We start from the raw sequence: 17949 nt of genomic DNA, 5'->3' as shown, positions 1-17949 counted from the left end.
AGCCATTCTCTGAGATCTGAGGTCTTTTTCTGCAGCCACATTATGACAGCAGCCGCCATGAGCTAAAAAGCAGAAAAAGTCACATCCTCACATTTCATCTAAATTACATTAAAACAATGTAATACTGAGCTGTGAAGAAGGCACTTAGGTTCTAATAGTACCTACCATCACCAGATAAAGACACAGATCTTAAAATGTTTAAAGAACAGTTTGATGGCATTCTGTCTGGCAAGGAATCACTTATCAACAGGTGTGACTGTGAAAACAGTACTTCCTTATTATTTTGCCTTTACGGTCCCTCCCTCATTATTGTTTATCTGTATGGTCTCTGTCTGGTTCTTTGATTAATTCTGTCTGTTGTGTAACTAATTTTGCAAGATTTAATTCAACTACGGTGATGGAGTCTGATTGGTTAAAGAATAGTCTCGTAATGGGCTAGAATTGGTGAAAACCACTGTTTTGTAGTATTTTAGTTTACAATGATTGGTGAAGGTAGAGATAAGCAGCACTCAACTTTAACTATGGCCTTGGCTACACCGGAGAGTTGCAGCGCTGGTGGTGGCTTTACAGCGCTGCAGCTTACTCACCATCCACACTTGCAAGGCACATACAGCGCTGTATCTCCCTGGATGCAGTGCTGGCTGTACTCCTCCTCTACCTGGGGAATAACGACTGCAGCGCAGGTGATGCAGCGCTGCTCTGCCAGTGTGGCCACCAAAAGCGCTGTTATTGGTCTCCAGAGGCATTCGGAGGTATCCCAGAATGCCTGTTCAGCCACTCTGCTCATCAGTTCACACTCTACTGCCCTGGCCTCAGGTGACCCGCCCTTTAAATGCCCTGGGAATTTTAAAAATCCCCTTCCTGTTTGCTCAGCCAGGTGTGGAGTGCAATCAGTGAATCTTTCCAGGTGATCATGCCTCCATACGCCAAATGAGCCCCAGCATGGAGCAATGGCGAGTTGCTGGACCTCATCAGTGTTTGGGGGGAGGAAGCTGTGCAGTCACAGCTGCGCTCCAGCCGCAGGAATTACGATACCTATGGGCAGATCTCAAGGCCCATGCTGGAAAGGGGCCATGACCGGGACACAATGCAGTGCAGGATTAAAGTGAAGGAGCTGCGGAATGCCTATTGCAAAGCCCGTGAGGGAAACCGCCACTCTGGTGCTGCCCCCATGACCTGCCGTTTTTACAAAGAGCTGGACGCGATACTTGGGGGTGACCCCACCACCAATCCGAGGACCACGATGGACACTTCAGAGCGGGGGGGAGAGGTGGAGGCGGAGGAGAAGCGGGGGGAGGAGGAAACTGAGAGTGAGAGTACTGGGGTGGGGGGAGACACCCTGGAGTCCCAGGAGGTATGCAGCCAGGAGCTCTTCTCAAGCCAGGAGGAAGGCAGCCAGTCGCAGCAGCCGGTACTTGGTGAAGGACAAGCAGAGGAGCGGGTTCCTGGTAAGCGGCTTTTATTTTCAGGATGGAAAAGTTTCAGGAGAGGAGGGAGGGTTAGGGTTGCATGCATGCATGCCTAGATGTGGAATAGCCCATTGATGTGGTCTATCACATCGCGGTAATCGGCCTCGGTAATCTCTTCAAGAGTTTCAGCCAGAGCATGGGCAATGCGCTTCCGCAAGTTGATAGGGAGAGCCACTGTGGTCCTTCTCCCAGTCAGGCTAACGCGTCCATGCCACTGTGCCGCGAGGGGTGGGGGGACCATTGCTGCACACAGGCAAGCTGCATAGGGGCCAGGACGGAATCCACACTGCTGTAGAAGACCATCCCGCTCTTCCCAGGTGACCCGCAGCAGCGAGAGAGCTTCCAAGATTAATTCCTGTGGAAAATGTTGGGAGAATGTTCACTGTAGGTGCTCCCTGCAGCAGTTTGCTTTCCTCAAAGCACAGAAACCCCTGCACAGCCCTGAAGCAATCAGTCCCCTTTACTCACCATTTCGGGGCTCCTGTGGGTTATGTGCACTCTCTTTGGTATGGGAAAATTATGCTAAAGTGAAGACTGTAAACTCCTTCACTGTCTGGGAATAACTGTCTGAGATATAAACAATGCTGCCTCTGTTAACTGTTGCCTTTTTTTCCTTTCCACAAGCAACCTTGAGTTCTCAGCTGCCCGTGTTAACAGCAGCTCAAAGACTGCAAAACCTGTGGAAGAAGCCTCGAAAAAGCAAAGACGACCTGCTGCAAACAGTTATGGATCACTCTGCCAGAGAGAATAAAAAACTGCAGGACTGGAGGGAAAGGGAAAGCAGGATCCACCAGAGAAACGCAGCGGCCAGGAAGAAAAGCACAAAGCAGCTGATAAGCATCCTGGCGCGCCAAGTGGACTCTATCCATGCAGGCAGAGCACTACCGCGCCACCCCCCCATCCCAAAGCTCTTTCCCTTGTGCCCCAATGTCAGCTCCAAACCCCCTTCCCCAGCATCCAGGTTCTTACCTCCACCAGCTGCCTCCAACACCTGTACGTTCACCAACCAGCCCTGAGAACTATGACCCTTACCTTCTGCACTCAACCCCCGTCACCATGCAGTATAGGCGTCCTGAAGTGCAGCAGTCATTGCACAGCACTCCAGACAGGACATATTCAAACCTGTGACTGTACAGTTCCCCACTCCACCTCCCTGCCCGTTTAGGTTCCCAAATTGTTGTGTGTCTGTCAATAAAGTTATTTTCTTTTCAATAAATGAATTCTTGCCTTTGAAAACAGTTTTTATTAATGCAGAAAGTCAAAGATACCTTAGCCCAGGAAAGAAACAGGCACTGCAACTCAGCTTAGGAAAAACAGATTCCTACTAACATTGTAACCACTGCACTTCACTCCCGTGCAAGGTACCAAACATTACTGTTGGTTTTCAGCCTCAAATTCCTCCCTCAAGGCATCCCTGATCCTTGAAGCCCTGTGCTGGGCCTCTCTAGTAGCCCTGCTCTCTGGCTGTGCAAATTCAGCCTCCAGGCGTTGAACCTCAGAAGTCCATGCCTGACTGAATGTTTCACCCTTCCCTTCACAAATATTTTGGAGGGTACAGCACATGAATATAACCGCAGGGATGCTGCTTTCCCCCATGTCTAGCTTCCCATACAGAGATCGCCAACACCCTTTTAAACGGCCAAAAGCACACTCCACAGTCATTCGGCACTGTCTCAGCCTGTAGTTGAACCAGTCCTTGCTCCTGTCAAGCTTCCCTGTATACGGTTTCATGAGCCAAGGCATTAAGGGGTAAGCGGGTCTCCAAGGATCACAACGGGCATTTCACTGTGATCTTCCGGTCTGGGAAAAAAGTCCCTGCCTGCAGCTTCCTGAATAGGCCAGTGTTCCAAAAGATGCGTGCATCATGCACCTTTCCAGGCCAGCCTCTGTTAATGTCAATGAAACACCCACAGTGATCCACAAGCGCCTGGAGAACCATAGAGAAACACCCCTTCCAATTAATGTACTCGGATGCTAGGTGGGGTGGTGCCAGAATAGGAATATGTGTCCCATCTATCGCTCCTCCACAGTTAGGGAAACCCATTTGTGCAAAGCCATCCACAATGTCCTGCACATTCCCTAGACTCACGGTTCTTCTTAGCAGTATGTGATTAATGGCCCTGCAAACTTGCATCAAAACGACTCCAATGGTCGACTTTCCCACTCCAAACTGGTTCCCGATAAACTTTCCCACTCCAAACTGTCTGGAGTTGCCAGCTTCCAGATTGCAATAGCCACCCGCTTCTCCACTGTCAGGGCAGCTCTCAATCGCGTGTCCTTGCGCCGCAGGGTGAGGGCGAGCTCAGCACACAGTCCCATGAAAGTGGCTTTTCTATCTGAAAGTTCTGCAGCCACTGCTCATCATCCCAGACTTCCATGACGATGTGATCCCACCATTCAGTGCTTGTTTCCCGAGCCCAAAAGCGGCGTTCTATGGTGCTGAGCATTTCCGTGAAAGCCACAGGCAATGTTGTGTCGTACGCGTCAGGCAACTCACAATCATCATTGGACTCCTCATCACTTTGGAGCTTAAGGAATAACTCAACTGCCAAACGTGATGTGCTGGCGACACTCGTCAGCAAAGTCCTCAGCAGTTCGGGCTCCATTTCCCACAGAAATCGCGCTGCACAGAAACCGTTGGGAGAGTCACAATGGCGCCAAACATGGATGGAAAAACAGGGACTGCTGGGATGCAAAGCGATGCATCACGGGACTTTGGGACAGGAAGCAGAATGACCCGCACCCTTCCGTCCCCTTCCCACAACCCATGGCGCCAAAATGGGACGAGGTGCTCTGTGGGATAGCTGCCCATAACGCACCACTCCCAACAGTGCTGCAAATGCTGCAAATGTGGCCACACTGCAGGGCTGGTAGCTGTCAGTGTGGCCACACTCCAGCACTGTCCCTGCACAGCTGTATGAAGACAGCTGTAATTCCCAGCACTGCAGACCTCCAAGTATAACCAAGGCCTATATAAAAGGGAGTTCTTTGGAACTTAACTCCAGGACACAGCCCAAGATCAGAGCTACCAGACCTCAACATCCTGCCAACTATATCATGCAGAAGCTGGAGGCACCCCAGATGACCTGATCCTGACTGGCCACCAGCAAAAGTTTGTCTGCCTTATTGGGAGTGGTAAGGATTGTGTGCTTAGCGTATGTATTCTGTTTTGGCAACTGTTAATAAACAGAGGTTAGGATATTACTGTGTAAGGCTCTTTCACTGGTAAGCGGCCCCATAAACCTGCAGAAGCTTATGCCTTGAGCGCTAGGAATTGGGTACAGTTGGTCCTGAGCCCTAGGAACTGGGAAAAGGTGGGAGTGCCTAAATTAACCAGGTCATGCCTTGAGCCCATGGAAGAGTAAAGGTGGAGTGCCCTAGAGTGTGTGGGTAACAATGGAGGTTAAGGAACTTTCTCAAAACCACATGGTGTGAGAGCTGGGACTAGAATTCTGACATTCCTGGCTACAACTACTGTGCACAGACCACTCAATTAAGCCTTTCCCTGTAGTGTATAGAAGTCACTCTTCCCACCCTGCTGAAGGACAAGCAAGTGAGGCAAGATAGTTGGTGTTTGAGAGAGAGAAGCTGACTGAGATGCTAACTGTTACCTTTAGGGCCCTGTTAAGAACAAACCCCATTTAAATAATAGTATTTTTCGTTGGTTTACCATGAAACTGTGTTTCTTCCCACAGATAAACTGAACTGAATAGAACAGAAATTTACAGCAGAGCAATTCATCACAGCTTACATTAGCAGAGATGTAAATGTCAAAGACTGTAGAACAACATCACCACCATGCAAGCATCAGTAGTTGCCAAACTGGTTATCATAAGAGGCAAATTGTGGGAGCCAATTAGGAAAAGAATCTCATCCATCCGTCAAGTTGCTAAGGATGGAATTGTGTTGTGCTTGGAGAATAATTGCCCTGGCCCTGCACAAAACCTACCTTCTGTGCAAGTCTCTCCTCCTTTGCCCAGGTTACAATGACACCGAGAACCGCCCCGATCATAATCATTGACACAAAAGCTGTCGGCAGAGCAGATGGTTTCATCACAGGACAGATCAAATAGCCGTACTGCTGAGGCTTGGCCATTCCTTCTGGTTGCCTTAGCTGGAGTGGTGCTAGCAGTGGTTGTAGGAATGGGGCGCATAGTTGTTGCAGGGGAAGTGATAGGATCAGAGGTGGTTGTAATTAGCCTGGAAAGGAGCCTTGTACTAGACCCTGGACCAACCTTGGTTTCAACCAAAAACTTCCTGTTGCCTCCTTTGATAGCAGGAAGTGGCTTGAGCTAAAGCAAGATAAAAGAAACTGAAGTTTAGTACAGTCACAACCTAAAATTAAACATGTTCCATGGAAATTAAAGCTACTTCCCCTAAGAAATATATTTGAAGAAACAAATTCATCCTAAAGGAAGAGAAAGACACAAACAAGCCACTTTTATTTTACCTGTGCACATAAGGTTAAAGGCTAAATATGCCAACAGGATCAAGTCCCTTTTTCTAAAATACCACTAGAAAATAAATACAAATAGAAATGCCAAACTGGAACCTTTGAATTTACCTCTTCAATATAAATGTCATAGTCTGAATCATCAATATCAAATCCATCATCGTCACCGACTATGGTGCCTGTGATATACCGATGCCCATAGCTTCCACTTCCTAATTCCTCAGAACCTGTGAAGACAAAGCTGGCATATTCAGTTCACATATTTTTTCTCTTTTCAACACAGAGCCATCAATTCCTGCACAGAAGTTCAGGTCTTAACTCACCTATTCAGAACAATGAGAACAGGATGGTGTTGGCATTCATTTTAAAGAATCAGCAAATGTGCCAGTGTCAAGATGGAAAGCATACTGTAGAGCTGATACATCAAAAATTAATTATAAAGCAAACCAAGTGACGCTCTCCTCTGGATGTCCCACTGCACTTTGTGCTCTGTACATCATTCTTTGAGACCAGAGTTTCAGTGTGGACCCCATTTTTACTAGCATTAGTGTCTCACTGAACAAATTCTCCCCCATTTGCGAGTGCATGGTCCACTACCTCCTCTACTGGTGACCGAATATCATCCCTGTGTTAACCACAACAACTGCTTACCTGGAAAAGTAAAAGCAGGAAGATATTCAGGGTGAGGTTTTCAATAGCACTCAGCTTTGGCCTTAGTCTGCTCTCATTTATGTCAACGGTCATACTTGGGCACTTTGAAAAATGCCACCTTTAATGTCTTTTTAGCTTTTTAAAGTGCAATTTAGCAGCTGAAAATGAGGCGAGCCAGCACCGTGTGAGGAACCTGCTCTCTGTGCACCACCAGAAGAGTTATACAGACAACAGGTTAAGGGCCATTATTTCAGCTGGTGCAATCTCAGGGCAGAGACTCTCTTTATTTGCATATACTCTTATAGTCTCAAGACCAACATTGACACTAGACAAACAATGACAATAGATAATCCTAACTAACAAAGATTAACAGGATAGACATTAGGCATTACAAACAAGTCTTATTTTTGAGAGTGGTTTAAAATACTAGGGAGTTAGGGCCTGGCTACACTTGCAAGTTACAGCACATTAAAGGAGCCCCGTGCACACTAGCTCACTACCTGTCCACACTGGCAAGGCACGTAGAGCACTCTGACTCCATAGCGAGAGTGCTCCTACCCATAGCGAGTACTCCACCTCGGCGAGTGGAATAACATTTGCTGCACCCCTGCTGGAGTGGCCCAGCATCAGTGTGAATGAGGTGTTGCATTACTGAGCTCTGATCAGACTCCGGAAACGTCCCATAATTCCCTTAAGTCAAGTGGCCACTCTTGTCATTGTTTTGGATATGCCCTTTGAAAGCTCCGTTTGACAGCCGGCATGTTTATCTGCTCCAAGACAAAGTAACAATTACTGTGGAATGCTGTGTGTGTAAGAGAGAGGCGGGGGGTGGGGGCGGGGAGAAGTCTGCTGCTGTCTGAACTTACAAGAGAGCATGCTGACATGCTCTTAGCCCCCTCAAACCCACTCTCTCTCCCCCCACATACACACAACACACTCCCTGTCACACTCCACCCCCACATTACAGCAACTTGCATGCTGGGATAGCTACCACAATGCACTGCTGTCTGTGGCCATTGCAAGAGCTGCTAATGCGGCCACGCCAGTGCACTGGCAGCTGTCAGTGTGGACAGACTATAGTGCTTTCCCTACTGCGCTCTGTGAAGGCTGGTTTAACTCAAAGCGCGCTACATCTGCAAGTGTAGCCATGCCCTTAGTAACTAATGCACTAGTGTTTTCATAGATTTGCTTTTTTCACAAAATAATTTTCTCACAAAAACAACCAGTTTCGAGGCATTTTTACATGTATTTTCATGCACACCTCATAATGCGAAGTCCTTAAATTGGCCATTTAAGCTACCACTGCTGATCCATGCTTTGCCAAGTCTCTGTGTGGGTTAAATGCATGTGCTTGCTTATTTTAGGACCCCAGAACTACCTGTACTCTCTCTAGTTAGAGATAGTAATTTACATTGCATAGCGTACAGCTGCATAGCCTGTCCAGCCAAAGAACACCTGCTGAAGGAGAGCACGGTACCAGGAATAGCTGCCAACATGAAAAAACCAGCCAGCCACTTTATAGCAGAGAGGCCTTAACTTCCTCCACTGAGCAAAGTGATAGAATTGATCAAAGATAACATGACTGAAAGGACATGCAGTAGGCGCAGTGTGAGCTGAGGCATTCGGCATTATCACATAGATTGTACTTGTCTAGTTCTGGCTAACAAACTCTGCTTGCAGTGTGGGAACAGCAAAAGAATCTCAGTGACCTAAAGTCCAGAGGGGGAAATGCCAGTTCAAGCACAGAGCTTTTTGCAGATAATGATTAGCACAACTGGAGCATTTTGTCTCTTTCTACCGCTGCACCAACAACCCAGAAACTCTGGCTGCAGACAGTTATGAAATCCAACATATACTCATCAGATATATATTCATGCTGGTACTTTACCAATCCAAAGGCAGCCCATAATATGCTAGGTACTAGTTTTATTTATAGATGGAAGCTGTTATATTAGCACACAACACAAATAGGGAGCAATTTTGGCAGAGATAATGAGGCATCTGTGTTTCCAGCCCAAATAATTGTAGAAAACGTGCAAGGCTTTTAATCCAATCTTATCTATATCTATCTATAAATAAGATATTACATCAGCCCTATATTAACTGGAAGTATTTAGTGTAAATAAGTTACATCTTAGAAATGTAGCTCTGCTGAGTTTATATGACTTTCAGCTCCTAATAGTCTGGTAAAAGTTCAAGGTTAACTAGTCATGCACATACTCAGAATATATTCATGGTTTTTGTTAAAAGATTAAATTCTGCTTTGGGGGACACCATGTAAATTACTGAAATACTGGTATTGACTCTGGACTGACAACGGTGTCAGTGAGAGTAGAATTTGTCCCCCAGTATGTATTCAGAAACAGATTATTACTATAGTTAACGAGAGAGATAATATATATTGGGCCCAATCCTGCTTTCATTTTGGGAGCAGAATAATATCTGTTATAAAAATATTGGTGAAAGCTTCTACTCCCAGTACTCACATGACTAGTCAGTGGGGTTAATCATGTTAGTAGGATGAGCAGAATTTAACCATAGTTAGGCAGGCACCCTGCTTTTACCTCATACAAAGAGCAATCACTGGCTGGATGTCCTCCTTCTCCACTCTATACCATTGGCAAATTATGTTTTATGAGCTATAATGAGTGTCTGCAAAAGAATCACTGTGCAAGAGAAACTAAGGAAATAATAACAGCCACAGCAGCAACATTATCAGTGAAATCTGTACTATACTGGGGAGTGGTTTGAATGAAATGGAGCATATGGCTAGCCAGCATTCTCATCAGCTCACCCTGGATATAGGCAATCTCAGTCCACTGGAATATCTTTGCTTTTATGTCAGATCTGTAATTTCACTAGGGGCAGCTTGCCTTTCTAAAAGAGGGACTTATATAGTGTGTCTGTAGCTGTTTCAAAGTCAACCCAGTTCAGTGAATACTCCTCTCATTTGTTGATAGATCACAAAACTGAGGAGAGGGGCGGAGAGAAACATGGAACAATGGTACAAATCATTGGGATGTGGTCAAAACTATATTCAAAATATCTAACATATGTACCATACCTTGTCTAATTTAAAGGTCCCAGACTACATAAGAAATATTTACGAAAGGGCAGATCCTGTGACACTTCATCCTTTCTCAAGCAAAGCTTCTACTGATTTTAATGGGAGTTCTGGCTGAGTGAGGATAGCAGAAGCTGCCTTGTGATAAAATGAAAAGAAAGAAAGCAGACTTCTTCCTACTACCACATACAGGAAAAATGTTAGAGCCCTCTTTGGCCTCCAGATACATACTCACTGGGTATGGTATTGACTCCATGCTAGTTTTGCACTGGTATAACTGACCACAATGGATATTCCTGAGTGACACCAGTTTTAATGAGAACAGAATCAGGGTCACTGACTTAGAAAAGATGCCCAATTCTGAGGGCAGAGTGTGTATCTTTTTTGGGTTTTGGATCAGAATGTTCCATGTCAATGTGAAGCACAAAAGAGATGAAATATTTTGCCTTGACAATGCTTTTTAATGTATTGAGCAGGCACCACATTTAAAGCCTAGGAAGAAGAGCAAAGAGATATGGCTTATTATGACTGACAAAAAAAGAAAAAAGTTGCTTCAAAGCCCTTCTTCTGGCTAGTTTTGTGTGGCATTTTACTTAATGAGAGAATGTAGAACAGGGGTAGGCAACCTATGGCACGCATGCTGAAGGCAGCACACGAGCTGATTTTCAGCGGCACTCACACTGCCCGGGTCCTGGCCACCGGTCCGGGGGGCTCTGCATTTTAATTTAATTTTAAATGAAGTTTCTTAAACATTTTAAAAACCTTATTTACTTTACATACAATAATAGTTTAGTTATATATTATAGACTTCGAGAAAGAAACCTTCTAAAAATGTTAAAATGTATTACCGGCACTTGAAACCTTAAATTACAGTGAATAAATGAAGACTCGGCACACCACTTCTGAAAGGTTGCTGACCCCTGATGTAGAAGTTTGGCATTATGGGGACAGGAGAATGATAGGGCTCCAGTACTTACAGATCTCTCATTTGGCTAAGATTACCCTTTCCCAACCCCCTACTGCCATTCATACAGGGCCGAATTCTTAGGAAAAATTCCTGCTGATCAATGGGATTCTGAGACAACTGCAGGATCTCACCCAAAATTGACAATGAACAGAAACTTGTTTTTCGAAATAACGAAAAATTGTAAGGAAAACTTTAGGGGGGTGCTTGGTCCACATGGAAAGGAAAAGTTCAGCAGAAGGCCAGATAGTCGCAGCCAGCATGCATAACTTATTACTCTACTTGCTGATCTGTGCATGACTCAGGTAAAGCATGACGCAGTTGTAAACACGAATACAAAGACTGGGAGGTATAGCCTTATCTTGATGTGTCTGGATTTAGAGGAAGAATTCTCACATAGCGAGATGAGACTATCTTATACCCCACTGAGTTTTCAGTTCACATATGATATGACATGATACCCACATGTGAGGCAACACAAATATAAAATAAACGGAAGACAAAGAAGCTAAGAGGAGTATTTTAAAGAGAAACCACGTGCTGGCTGATGTATTAGGGAGCACTGCATAACTCTAGCAAAGAGCTCATCACATAATGGGTGGCAAACCAGGAATGATTAAACCAAGCGGTGCTTTGTGAATACCAAAACAATGATTACAGAGACTAAAAACATGTTATATATTTCATTACATCAGTGCTCCAGTGTGCAAGGAGATGAAGCCCATCTAAGACCCTCTACCAGCCCTGTAATCCTGTCCCATAATTAATTGAAAAACCTGCAGGGAGTCATTGACATAAAACAGCCTCTCTCCAAATAATCAGGGATTAAGTTATACCAAAGAAACCTTTTCAAAATAAATAGGAATCAGCACAAACTGTTATTGCCAATTAAGTAGTCATGGGCATATTGACCAATACAAGCAGAATTATGTAGGAACTAGATTGCAAAGTGCTTCAGAGTAGCCTTGTTAAATGTAGGTGCCGCAAACTCATTCAATTCAGAGAATCGCGTAGTTTTAACATCAAAATACAAGGAGGGCAATTTTGTTTAATGATCAGGAGATTGAATTCTATTCCTGTCAATGATTCTCTTACAGAAATCACTGGATCTCAACACTTTGCTATCTATATAATGGGAACAATAATACTAATCCATTAATCCTAACTACCTGAAAGATTGCCTCTTTCCCTGTGTATGAGCTCAGATGAGTTCAAACTTGGACATTCCAGTTTTAAATATCTGTGCCACCCTTTTTCAAAAGGGGCAGCTGATTCTTGGTGTAATTCATTTTGCAAGTAGCCAGCTTGAGATGGCTGGTCCCTGAAAAAGTGATGCACCCAGAATTAGTGGACACTTTTGAAATGTTTGCCCTAAAAGGCAGGTGGCAGAATATTTGCAGTGAAATGTCCTGAGTAGAATTACTTCCCCTGCTGGTATGATGAAGCTCAAGACTGCTGACCTCCAGGCCATAATAAAAATTCCATCTATTTTCCCAGGCTGCAGCACAGGGGCAAAGGCATGAGAGTTGCAGGTGGGGCTACTTTGCTTATTTGATTCTGTGAGACAATTTATTATTTTTGTAATTGTTACATTTGAAATATGTTGGTTTTGAGATAGTATATATGCACCCAGAGTCATCTCTAAAAAGTGTGTTTTAATATACTGGAAAAATAAATACATTGAAAAATATCCGAAGTATCTTTACATGGTATTAAGGAAATATTTTTATTTATTGTATTACTGTAGCAACTATGAGCCACAGTCATGGACCAGGACCCCCCCTGTGCTAAGTGCTGTACCAGAACACAGATACAAAAATATACAATAAAATTAACTAAAGCAAAATATTACATCATTTCTTTCCAATACAAAAATCAAGATATAGTTAGGACTCAAGGAGAATCCATGGTTAACATCTCCCTTTGTCCCCTCTCTGCATGTGGATAATTGTAACATAAAACCAACCACACTGTATTATTATATAATAATAAGCTCTTTGCAGGTAATCAAGGCCAGATGTTCTATTTGCAATGATTCTGGGAGGTCTGTCACATCAGGTGACACTGTTAGCAGCTCTTCAGAATACATTCTTCTCTTAGTAAGCAATTCCAACAGGTTCCTGCATTGGTTGAAACACTGCCATTAAATGACATCTGTAACTAATATATTTGGAGTACAGACATTGCTAGGATGATATAAGAACCTGATCCAATGCCCGTTAAAGTCAATGAAAACTTTCCATTGATTTCAGTGAACATTGGGTCAGCTTTGCTAAGGTGATCGTGCACAAGTGGTATGCCTCACTGGCTGAGATCCTGAGAGCCCAGAGCGACGAAGTCCAGGTACACACCCTGATTGTGGGAGCCTTGGGCTCATGGGACCCCCGCAACGAGCCAGTTCTGAGAGCATGTGGGGTCGGTCGACGCTATACCCGGCTCATGAGACAGCTCATGGTGTCTGACACCATCAGGTGGTCCAGAGACATTTATACCGAACACATCACTGGACACCGCCAATACCACACTGAGGGCTGGTCTACACTATGGGGGAAAATCGATCTCAGATACACAACTTCAGCTACGTGAATAACGTAGCTGAAGTCAAAGTATCTAAGATTGAATTACTCACCATCCTCACGGCGTGGGATCGATGTCCGCGGCTCCCATGTCGACTCCGCAACTCCGTTCGGGTTCGCGGAGTTCCAGAATTGATATAAGCGCGTTCAGGGATCGATATATCGCGTCTAGATGAGACGCGATATATCGATCCCCGAGCAATCGATTGCTACCCGCTGATACGGCGGGTAGTGAAGACGTAGCCTGAGTAATTGAGACAGCCGACCAGGGAAATAACCCACTTCCTTCCCTGAGGGACCAAGGGACGCACCCCATCCATGTACCTATCCGCTCCACCGATACTGACTTGGACTCCTTATTCATTCCATGGGTGGCGAACCCAAGCCTACTTATTCACTGACACTTTAAAAAACCTTTGCACCAATCTGGACCTATGCCAGTTATGCAATATGTATGTATCTTTTTATCCTTGCAAATGGTATCTGTAACCCCCTCATAAGCCAAGCCTGACCCCAGATGTACAGTACCTTCCCTCTCAACCTGTGTATATTTCATTTCAAACATTTCCTTTAATAAAATTTTTAACTCACAGACAGCCTAACACAGAGATACTATTGAATTCTGTGGGAGCTGGGGGATGAAGGACAGATTGGGAAAGAGTTCAGCATCTGTCAGAAGCAGGCCTAGAAACACCTAAATGTCCAAGGCCTTGTTTAGTTCATGGTAAGTAGGCATATAGTGTGACTCTCTCAGGGCAGGGTCCATGTCTTCCTCGGGGTTTGGAAAGTGCCTTACACAGTATAGGAACTAGTGAACTCTAAAAAATAAATAACAATCAGAGCAGCTTGTGACACAGTAGGAAAATGAGATAGAAGAACAGGGTGCTTTATGAATGCATGGAATATATGCAGGAGTGGAGTGCTCCTTCTATGTTAGCCTCCAATAAAGCAGAAACATAAGTTCAAATGCATTTAGGGTAACGCTCAGGATCTGGTCCACCACGTGCATGCATGTCACTATATAATATAAATGGTTTATTTAATTTTATATTCCCAGACCAAAAAGTACGATAAACTGGCATTAAGGCTTAAAGGACCTGTTAGTACTTTACAGGTAAGAAGCATCATAAAAATATTGTAATTATCCCCAAAACAAACATTGCAAACCTAGGAAATACAAACTGAAGACTACAGTTAAAAGAAATCCAAACGTATTAGTAACTCAACCATCTGCATTTAACAGTATTAATGTCATGTGGACAAATGCCATCTCATCGAGATATTTCAGGCTACATCTACACTAGCAACTGTACATGCACGTGGTTATGCCATCATAATCCCGTACTGTCCACACCTAAACTCCAGAAGCATGTGTCTGAAGGTGAGTAGAGGGTGAGAAAGCTGGCATGCCTGAGGGGTATAGATAAGTATATGCTTCAGGCTGTGGCATGGCCCTATACTCATGCCAGTGTGCAGTGTGGATAGGGAAAAGGGGCATGTATAAGGTCTTGAGTTTCAATAGTCCTCCACACCCCCATTCCCATTATGCACTGAGCCCTTTTCTGCCTGACCCTACCCAATCTAAAAAGGTCACTCTTTTAATCCATACTGGTGTATACAGCTCCTGCTCCCAGAGCAGCCCCCTGGCACACCCACTACACCCAGGTGCTAATCAATGTGTAGTAAGAACACACTGTCCTCCACAAATTCACCCGGAGCAGCAGGAACATATACCAGTACCAGAAAATTTCAGGAGCAGGGGGTCATTGAGTGAACTCCAGCCCAATGCCAGGAAACACTTGAGGGTCCTGCACAACCGTGATCTCATCAGTGGAGTTTCCAACCCTGAAGTGGTTTGTAATTGGATCAATAGCTGTATGGTGCTGACAGCTTCCACAGGGCTATAGCCACCTGCTTCTGCACCTGTACAGCTTCCCTGAACAGAGAGTTCTGGCAAAGCAGAGGTGTGGTGCAAGATCTTGCACCAATGCTCAATGAAGGTCTATTTCCTCCTTCAGACATTCTGAAGCCACTGATTGTCATCCCAGATTCCAAATCAATGTGATCCCACCATACTGTACTGGTTCTCCTGCACCAGAAGGAATGGTCCACCTCTGGGCAACACCAGCATTCACCATACCTGTGCCATAGGAGCTGAATGAATCGTCATTCACTTTCAATGTCAGCAATCTTTGACATGTCACAAAGTTCTGCCCAAATTCCATCCATCATCTCTCTGATCATCTCACCAGGAGCAGAACCACATCATCATCCCATTGCTTCAACCATGTCTTCTACCCAGTTTGGCTGGGGAGAGACATGATCAGAAACTGGCATCTGCAAATGCGTGAAGACCTGGGACAGTACCAAGAGCACACAGCAAAGCAGTTCCTAGAGTGTCTCTGTGTGATGCATAGAACCCTGGGATACCGCCTCTGAAACAGTATAGCAGCAGTATGGACATGGGCATATGGGTACCCAGGTCCAGCATAGCATATGTGGACACATCATGGGTATGGGGAACAGGCATAAGCATGGAGTATGTGCAACAGTTTAGACAAAGTCCCAGGTATTCTTGAGAAATTTTGAGTTGGTAGCCAGAAAGTTGTGAGAGGGTACCAAAGAAAATATTTGCTGTGATACCTACTATTCCCTGAGAGGGAGGGAAAGGAAGGGGGAGGATGAGACTACTATTTGCTCTTTGAAGTAATACGACTTCCTAGGATGCAAAACTTAAAAGAGAAAAGATGCTTCAGTATCAGACATGCCAATTTTCTGGCAATGAAATAACCTTTGCAGTAACACTATCTTCTTCGGAGTTCAGAGTGGATAAAAATCAGTATTTCGAGGGGAAAAAATATAGATTTTTTTATTTAAATCTGACTTTTTTATTTTGTTATTTAAATTATAGCAACTTTTTCTTTTTAAAAATAAACTCGTTTAAAACAAAATCTGAATTTAATACAAAATATGTTAAGGCCTAAATTTATTATAATATCTTAAAACATTCAATTAGAAAATATATATGCTGAATCCAGAAGCCTCTATCAAAAACTTTGAGTTAAAGGTTGCTTTTCTATTTAAAGAAAGAAACGGGGCAAATATAACTGGTCAAGCTTTATAAAGATGGCATAATAGGTCATGTACTGTATTAAGGGCTTGATCCTGTGGGGACCCAGCGGCTGTGTGACTAGGTACAAGAGATTGGTAAAGTCATGACAGGCACTAGGACCAAGCCTCTGACTCCAGAGACTGCATCATGTATCTCACCACAACTGAGCTCACCTGCGGGGTTTCATTCTCTTATTTTATAGCTTCTCCCTACCTAACCTCTGATTAGCTCAGTTTTCAACTTACAAATATTTATGACACCAACCACCATGTAAACTTACTTTCCAGCTCATGGAAAAATACTGAAGTTTATGCATCCAAAACATTTAAGGTTGTGGTGTTTAATAAAAATAAATATAATTTGTGGTTTTGTTCATTTAATTAAATTCCAGTTATCATGCTAATGCAGCTTGACACAAATCATGAGCAAAAAGTTAATTATCTAGTAAATAAGCAATATATCATTCACCATTTTCTAACATACTAAAAATGGACAATAAGAATCTGAAAATATTAAGCTATATCATTGTTTAAATAAATGTACATTGTGTTTCCTCCTAGGTAGCAAAGAGATGTACCAAACCTAGTGTAAAAGCTCTATTTAGTTGTAAATCAACACATTTTAATGGTTATATCAACCAATAAGAATAATGTACCTTTGTTCAGAAAATAACTGAAAAAGTTGATTAAAATTGATGATTTAAATTGAGGCTTTCACTTGGTGATTCAGATTGACTTGATTTAAATAAATCCATCCTATCAGAGTTCTGCTGATATTTTATTTCAGCCGATTGGGTCAGGTTAACTATGACTAGATGTGAACTGGAGGGAGGTGAGTATTTCACTACCTGTAGATCTCTACTCTGATTTCCAATGGAACTTGCTTGAGGGTTTTGTTAGACTCTTGTGCATCTTCTGCCATGTTAGACCTCTGTAATGAAGTATTGTAAGTTCAGTGTATGTACATTGATGGCTTCTGTTTTTTGGAGTTTATTAATTTCATTGGGGTGGGGAGTATTTTTAGAAATTTTTTAATTTTATGTAGGATGTCCAAAAATCAGGAGTTTTCAGCGCTTTTTGTATATGATTGTAATGTATATTATATACATGACAGTATATATTGCTGTAATGAGCAATCTTTGTCATGTTTAATGTTGTGCTAATGCAAACAGCAATATGTTAAAGTACATCAGGAAGCCTTTAGTGTGCACCATCAAGGTCTATGCACAGACCAATTAATGTACAACACAATAGTGTGCTTTAGAAATCATACCCCCGTGGTATGCATTACTGTTCTGTGCAGACAAGCCCTTCAACACAAGTGATCATTTCCAGTGTTGCTCTGGTGTTTATTGGATAAACATCAACTTCTCTTTCTTTTTGTGGATGTTTTATTGTTTTTTATCAGTTAAAATTTAAAATCAGAAGTCTTATATATACTGTACCTGACTTTGTGACTGAGCCTTCGAGGGACTCGGCAGTGCTGACAGCTAACTCATTCACATCTTCCTGTTGCAGTTACATGTACAGATTTCTAATGTAAATGTTGTTTTCCCTACTCTTTCCAGATTAATGTCATGTCAGTTCCATTACTCAATTTCAACAGACTGGAATGTTATTCAGAAAGTGCAACATTCCCAAATTAGCATTCAGACCATATT

General features: G+C 43.5%; 2 protein-coding genes across 2 annotated transcripts in view; one reads left to right on the top strand and one right to left on the bottom strand.

The window, feature by feature from the left end:
- Window positions 1-17949, bottom strand: part of EGFLAM (EGF like, fibronectin type III and laminin G domains) — a 139499-nt gene that overhangs the window by 57390 nt on the left and 64160 nt on the right. The window contains exons 8-9 of the mRNA XM_050943772.1: window positions 6034-6149; window positions 5419-5761 (exon numbers count right to left, since the gene is read on the bottom strand). Of these exons, the coding sequence (XP_050799729.1) occupies window positions 5419-5761; window positions 6034-6149 (459 nt within the window). The remainder of the gene's footprint in view (window positions 1-5418; window positions 5762-6033; window positions 6150-17949) is intronic.
- LOC127046616 (uncharacterized) lies at window positions 730-2639 on the top strand. The gene is made up of 2 exons (XM_050943836.1): window positions 730-1448; window positions 2094-2639. Exons 1-2 carry the CDS (start codon window positions 1058-1060, stop codon window positions 2483-2485), a joined length of 783 nt encoding a protein of 260 aa, XP_050799793.1. The 5' UTR covers window positions 730-1057; the 3' UTR covers window positions 2486-2639.

The sequence above is a fragment of the Gopherus flavomarginatus genome, chromosome 3 (assembly GCF_025201925.1).
Source record: "Gopherus flavomarginatus isolate rGopFla2 chromosome 3, rGopFla2.mat.asm, whole genome shotgun sequence".
Taxonomy (NCBI): Eukaryota; Metazoa; Chordata; order Testudines; family Testudinidae; genus Gopherus; species Gopherus flavomarginatus.
The sequence above is the reverse complement of the archived record's forward strand: the minus strand, read 5'-3'. Positions and strand labels throughout refer to the sequence as shown.

Coding starts and splice junctions, on each gene's coding strand:
- LOC127046616 (XM_050943836.1), top strand. CDS start 1,058: ATGCTGGAAAGGGGCCATGACCGGGACACAATGCAGTGCAGGATTAAA. Junction 1,449..2,093: donor AGCAGAGGAGCGGGTTCCTG/GTAAGCGGCTTT, acceptor CCTTTCCACAAG/CAACCTTGAGTTCTCAGCTG.